This window comes from Berghia stephanieae, chromosome 3 (assembly GCF_034508935.2).
Source record: "Berghia stephanieae isolate SIO BIC M18660-M18661 chromosome 3, UCSD_Bste_1.3, whole genome shotgun sequence".
In the NCBI taxonomy this organism is placed as follows: Eukaryota; Metazoa; Mollusca; class Gastropoda; order Nudibranchia; family Aeolidiidae; genus Berghia; species Berghia stephanieae.
The window spans coordinates 41,332,994-41,340,493 of record NC_088362.1 but is presented as its reverse complement, the minus strand read 5'-3'; the positions used below and the strand labels follow the sequence as shown (position 1 = coordinate 41,340,493).

Here is a 7,500-nt window from a genome sequence, read left to right as displayed (position 1 = left end):
AATCATTGGTAAGGAGAGAGTTAATGTCTTTGCACTTTGGATATAATCACTACCAGATTAGCCAGTGAATTCTATGTAAGAAAGAAGGCATTTTAACTACCTGTCCCAAGTTCATTATTTTTATAATGCGTGTTATTACTCCAGGTCTTCATGTCATAATTATTGCAACATGCCATGTGGGTCCATCAGCGCAAAATTCACAAATTCGTCTTGAAACAAACATTACAATTACATGTCGGTTGTTTGAATCATGTTTAGAGCCCTATTGAATGATTCTGTATTTTCTATCTGTAATTTCCGGTGATAACGCATTCAATTCGCGAATTGTATTAGGAAAAACCTAATTGAATTTATATTTTTTTGTTTTTACAAATTGTTGAATGTATTTTGAAGCTGTGTTTCTTGACTTGTTTGATGATCTTTTTGAGTGGTATGAGATATGGCATTGCAAAATATCGGTCTTTTATTTGACCAGAACAAATCAAGCAAAATATCTAAATTATTTAGTCTGTCTAGATATCCGAAAATTCATTGATTTTTTTTAAAAATATGATTTCTTTGAGAATTGTTATCGTCAGCAATAAAGATAGATACATTGTACAACTTGAGATGGAAACTTTTAGTCACTGATTTGAGCATTTATTTCTAGTCCGTTGCGTTCATTCTTAAATTAGAATGTTTTACCTTTTGTTCTTTGTTTCTAGCGTATACTTTATCGGGTAATTGTGGCTAAATGAACAAAAACCATTCGGAAAATCACAGACTTGTTACAAAACGTATTTGTTGCATCAAATACCTTCTTGATCCTTGAAGTGTCGTGTCCGTGACTCCAAAAGTACATATCAGAACCAAAATAGGCGTCAAGGTGACAGACGTTCTCCAAAAAATCTATTTGTCCGAATATAAATTATAGCTGGGAGCTATCACGCGTTCTTCTGTGCGACTATGTCAGCCTTTTTTTTTTTTTTTTTGGCCCTAAAAATAACTGTTAATATGAGTCATCGGGCAGTTTTCTATTTTTAAAAAGAAAAACATTGTAACGGGGAAAATCCCTGATTCAAGAGTTCATGATCTATTTCAGAATGTTTGTTTTTAACCCTCTCCTTACCAACTATAGGAAAATCGTCACATTCGTTACGATACAACCAACATTTTTCTTATTCAAATTTCTCTTGTACATCATAAAATTTAAAGAAAATGAACAATCTGTTGTAGAGCATGTTTTGCTAAAGAAATTAGATGTATCGCAAGAACTTACTGCTATTGTATGTAAGTGAGAAAAAAAATATTTTTGTGTTAGTTGGGTGTGAAGTTTTGGGGAAAATCCTGAAAATGGCTGGTAAGGAGAGAGTTAAATATGGTTGTCTACAATTTAAGAGACAAGGAAGTGCCGGCACTACTAATCTTGGGATATCATAAAACCAAGTATGCGGCCAAGAATGTGTGAACCACCCGGAGACACTAACACGACCTCTTCCAATTTAAGAAAGGAAATACAATAGACATTTAAACTTCAGAATAATATATCCGGTCTGTTAAAAAAAATATCAAGTGACAAAGAAGTCTTATAAAAATGGCGATATCGGTGTGAACAAGCGCCAACTACTTCCGCAACAGTTTCTAATCCGGATTTCGATCATGAAGGATTATTGTCATCCGTGTTGATCTATGATATACAAAGAATGAAAAAAAAAACTGTCATTATAATTGTCATTTTATCTTTGTTTTTTAACTGAATATGGAAATGGAAGAACGTGTAAGAAATAAAATTACTAAAAACCAGGTAACGATGAAATCCGAAGGAGAATATCATAAAAATCTGTTTGCTCTTTTTAGTTGTTTTTTTTTAAAGAGCGAATGACAGGAGAGACAAGAATAGTGCACAAGCAAACCAGAGATATAATTAGTTTTTGTTTTTTAAGAGAAAGAGAGAGATAGAGAGAGAGAGAGAGAGAGAGAGAGAGTGAGAGAGAGAGGAGGGGTTGAGAAAGAAAGAGAGATAGACAAAGAAAACAAGAGAGAGAGAGAGAGAGAGAGAGAGAGAGAGAGAGAGAGAGAGAGAAAGAAAAAGAGGGAGAGAACGGAGTGGTAGGAGGGGTTATGGAGAATTGGGTTTCGTGAAAACCCGATTTACCCAAATTCTGGATAATCCTATTATGAATATAGAAACGAAATGATGGAGTTAATTTATTCTATTTGGAGGCGTGTATTAATGCGACGGCTTTAAAGTAAACTGTCAAAGCATTTTTATGGAAATACAGAACCCAAGTTAGATTCCTTAAAAACTTCAAATATATTTTACAATTCCGAATCAGCTAATTATAATACAAATTGGTATAACAGCCTTCATATTTTATCTTCTTTTCCTTTTTTGTCCATCTTTCTCTAAATCTCCTTTGCCTTTAGCCGTTATTTATTTCCATAAATTTACTTATGAAGGCTATGACGAATACAACAAATAAAGAATGAAATAAAATGTATTAACAACTTAGAAAATCTTTGAATGTGGTTTGCATCATTTACATTTTATGAGTAAAGCTGTTAAAACAGAATAAATTTTTTCACCACTTTATGGTGGCAGAGTTCTTGGCAACTTTCGATTTTCAGATGACATTGACCTGATGGCAACAAATGAATACGGATTGCAGTCACTGAAAGATCGTCTATGAGAAACAGCTTGTACGTACGGGATGGAGATCAATTCTGAAAAGTCGCAAATTTTAGCGAACAGCGAGACAATCCTAAGACAAGAATCAATGTCAAAGGTGAAAACCTAAAGCAAGTCATCATATTTAAATACTTCGGAGTGTAGCTCACCAAAGATAGGACTAGCACAGCAGAGGTGGAAGCTAGGATTGGAATGGCAACAGCAGCCATGACAAGACTTCACACCATATGGAAAAGCAAAATTCATTTTGGATAAATATTGTACAGATCAATAGGACTATCCATTCTGCTCTATCTATGGCTGTGAAACATGGACTCTCACCGCAGATCTAGAAAATCGAATCTGTGCTTTTCAAAATAAGAGCTCTCTCTTATTTGGAGCCCAGGACAAATAAAGATGTATTCGAAGAGGTAGCGGATGGAGCAGGACAGGAACCACTGTAGTTAATAGTGAAAAGAAGAAAACTGTCATGGTTTGGACATACCTATGCAGGACTGTCATGCAGTGCACTGTGGAGGGACAGAGGAGAAGAGGAAGACAGAAAAAACTATGGCACGACAACATCAAATAATAGACAGGAATGGACCTTTACCCTCTCCTTACCACCTATTGAAAATCGTCACATTTGTTACTATGTAAACATCACTTTTCTCATCCAGATTTCATTTCTTTTTGCTGTAGCCATAAAAACTTGAATATTCTGTAATAGAGCTCATATTGCAAAATAGAATGTGCTGGTTGCTTTTCTGTTTGAGTAAGAAATGTCTGTTTTTGTGTTGGGTTGGTATGAAGTTTTGGGGAAAATTCTGAAAATGGCTTGGTAAGGAGAGAGTTAATAGCGTTCTAGAAAGGGCCAGAGACCGTGAGGACTGGCGTAAGGTTGTGAAGACTGCTTCCCGCATGTCCCCCTGCGATCAATTTATCATGACAATGAGTGATTGAGTGAATATTTGATTGCCTTAAATAATACAATTTCATATGAATAAAGTTGTTCTTTTCATTAGGACCACGGAGCATGAAAGTGCTTTGCAATATTATAGACTAGTGTCAAAGCTAAGGAATTGCAGAAAACTAGAAAATCTTCAGCTCAATGGGTCTCATCCCATTCAAAAAAAATATTAACAAAACCCAAAAACCCAAACAAATTTACCAATAATCTCTCATGCTTTCATAGTTGTGAGGGCAGCAATATACTGTTGATTTGCCTTAAAAGCTAAATATATAGAAATAACTCCGGTTATATAAGCTTTATATATACATCCTTGATTGACAAAACGCCTTTTCAATTTTGGCCAGAAAATCGAATATATTTCTTTTATCGATTGACAAAACCAGCCCCTTGTTTGATAAAAAATACCCAAATATGCCTAAAATATAAGAATTCCTTTTTAACAAGTTTGGAGTATTTTATTGACCTTGACATGAAGTACTCTGGCCTAAATGAGAAACTAAGGCATTTTGTCAACATAGGACGAAAAATATTTATATTATTTTACTTACAAGACAGTAGTGTATTCTGGTAAAGGTTGCGGAATCCTTGCAAGTTCTTGATTGTCACAATATATTTTGACCTCCTCTTTACAGACACACTTTTCTGGCACGGTGTTGAGAGCTGTGTTGTTAGTGGAAGATTAAATCATACAAATGAAGTAGCAATCAATAATTATACAGGTCAAAATGATAAGCCGCTAGAAGCTGTGTACTGTTAAAATCAATTCAGAAAAATTGATATAATTTATTTTTAATGAGCTTTATATAGCGCAATATCCACTAAATGTGCTCAAAGCGCTTTACAAGGGGTCCCTGGGCAACAGCAATATTCAACATGTAGGACGGGACATGACGCCTGTTATGCGATATTACAATTTTTCGGACAAAGACGACGCTGTTAACGGCCAGGTACTAATTTTACACATGAGCACGGTGAGAGAATGTGAGTAAAGAGCCTTTTCCAAGGATCAACTATGCGCCGAGCGCGAAGCTCGAACCCAGAACCTTCCGATCCGAAAGCGAGTGTCATACCACTAGACCACTTAGCCGCACCAGAATAAATGAGAAGAAAATACCAAACACGGAAGGTTTCAGGCTCAAAACCCAACAACCAACAACAACAACAAAACAAAAAACCACCCAAGAAAAACTTTAATACATTACTAAAAGAACAGACCGACGACTAATTATTCCTTACCTCTCTGTTGGAGAAAAATATTGGAATGACGTGAATAATTATGTAACACTTATTTGTAACCTATCGTCTTAAAACGGTATTAGTGGATTCGAGTACCGTTCTGAGTTGAGGTCTTGAAAAAAGGCTTTTTACTCACATTCCCTCACGTTACTCGCGTGTAAAAGGAGTATTTGGCCGTTAACCGCGTTGTTTCTGTCCGAAAGAAATTGTAATATCCCCTGATAGGGGTCGTGTCTCTTCCTACATATTAAGTGTTGTTGGCTATTTGGGATTCCTTGTAAAGCGCTTTGAACACGTTTAGTGGATATTGCACTATATAAATGCTCACGTTTTAAAAAAATATGTCCTGGTGTACCTGAGCCAAATTGATTTTAAAGTTATATTGTGACCTATCATCCCATAACGGTATTCTATCGGAATGAGCTAGGTGCTGTAAAATTGAATTTATACCCACACATATGAAATTGAGAAATGAGAGAGCCACCGTTTCATACACACTTGTTTAGATAAATCTTTACCCATAAATAGGAAATGAAGTGAGTAGAAAAGTGCCAAAAGACAATAGAGAATATAAAAAAATTTTGCGGCGGTTCAAACCCCATCACCGCCGCAAAAATTGTTTATTCTCTATTGTCTTCTGGTACTTTTCTACTGACTTCATTTCTTGTTGTTACCAACATTAAGTGCCTGCTCCACCCACTTCTCTGAATTAAATATTCACCCCATATACCGGAGCATACTCAATGTCTCAATTGTTTCTATGTTATTCGTTGGTGTTGAGAATATTGGCTATTAAGCTTAACTGCTGGCCAGGTAACTTTGCGATGGTTGTATGTGTGTGTGTGTACCCGCTACCTCCAGTCGTCGGTGAGAGAAGGCACTAATAATGAATGACCCGAGTTTGATACGAATATTTTTGGATTCGTGGATAGCTCATACGGTAGAGTCACGCTCACACCGGCCAGGCGGAGTTGTCATACCAACAAGTTCGCGGGTTCAAACCCCATCACCGCCGCAAAAAATTTTTATTCTCTATTGTCTTCTGGCACTTTTCTACTCACTTCATTTCTTGTTGTTACCAACATAGTGCCTACCCATAAATATGAAATTTGAGTTATTGTTTATCAAGTAGGATGGAAAATAAATACAATCATCAATCACATGATCTGTTGCTGTAGAAATATTGGACATTTCTCAATGTATCTAAACACCCTGCTTTGTTTATGAAAGTTGTAAACATACCCATGAGTAAAGCTGATCAAAATGACCAATAATGACGTTGGATATTTCTCAAACTCTGAACACTTTCACTATGTGGGTTATTCTGAGCCCATTTTGCAATAGCGCATTCCACAAGATGGGGCCACTTACAGATCAAGACAATACTAAGGGATAACCTGGTTCTGACCTTAGCGATCGTGTTGGGTGTTAATTTTGACATAAATTCATGCGGTCCACTTGAGCTTGATTATTTGATAATACCACAAGTTTTAAAAACAATCCGTTCGCTATCTGGCAACCAACAAACAGACAAAACAAAACAAATAGGATTCAAGCTCGTAACCTTGCAGACCAGAAACAAGAGCTTTACCATTTCACCATCGCCTCGTAGCAGGGAAAATTGACTACTACAACCCTTCCCCTAACAGTCGTATGTCATTTTTAGTGTAAACATTGGCGTTGATGATGATGTTAATGATGACGATGATGATGATGATGATGACGATGATGAGGAGGAGGAGGAGGAGGAAGAAGAGGAGAAGGGTGACGATGATGTTGATGATGATGATGATGATGATGATGGTGATGATGATGATGATGATGATGATGATGATGATGATGATGATGATGATGATGATGATGATGATGATATGCTATGATATGATGATGGTGTTGGTGGTGGTGATGTGGTGACCAAAATGACGATGAAGATTATTAGGCCCAAAATAATGTGTGACTCCTAATATTTGATTTGTTCTCTTGGCTTACATCACAAATAATGAATCACAGAAATAAATCTCAAATAGTGGCTATGGGGAAATTCAGAACATGGCCAATCAGGAAATCAGACAATCTTGCTGTTTGTCATTGAATTTAGTCCCCCCTAAATTCAACAATGGTGTATTCAATTTACGAATTACTCCGTATTTAGTTACGAAAGTTTGCTGGCGGTGATGAAAATCGATGTTTATGTTGACGCAAGTACGGATTTGATTTGAACAGAGAGTTGAAAAAAAACAACAAAAGCAATCGAAAAGATGTGTGCACATAAAAAAAAACAGTGTCAGACAGAGCAGCAAAGAAAAATAGAATAAAAATCATCCAAAGAAATCAACCTATCTTTAATTTTAAAGAATATTTTTCTTTTTTCTTTCTATTTCGTCTGCCACTGTTTCACTGCCGATTTGGTGAAGCCCAACGTCATATATAAAGCATGGCAAGCAATGGCTATTGAACCTTTCACGATATAGAAACCAGGATAAAATCTGGCTCTGTTGACGTAAAAGCTCTGAAGGATTCATCTCTTTTTCGTCTGCCGCTGTGTCATGTTCACATCTTTCCTATTGGTTTTCTTTGTCTTTTTTTTCTGGCACTGTAAACATATACAACAATTTCAATCTTTATTTTCCACAATCCTTGCTCA

The 7,500-nt window shown here is 36.1% G+C and overlaps 1 protein-coding gene across 2 annotated transcripts in view; it reads right to left on the bottom strand.

The window, feature by feature from the left end:
- The window catches only part of LOC144967739 (uncharacterized), a 170,074-nt gene that overhangs the window by 28,202 nt on the left and 134,372 nt on the right, over nucleotides 1–7,500 (bottom strand). For both annotated transcript variants that reach the window (XM_078905322.1, XM_078905321.1), the window contains exon 5: nucleotides 4,169–4,280. In XM_078905322.1, the coding sequence (XP_078761448.1) occupies nucleotides 4,169–4,280 (112 nt within the window). The remainder of the gene's footprint in view (nucleotides 1–4,168; nucleotides 4,281–7,500) is intronic.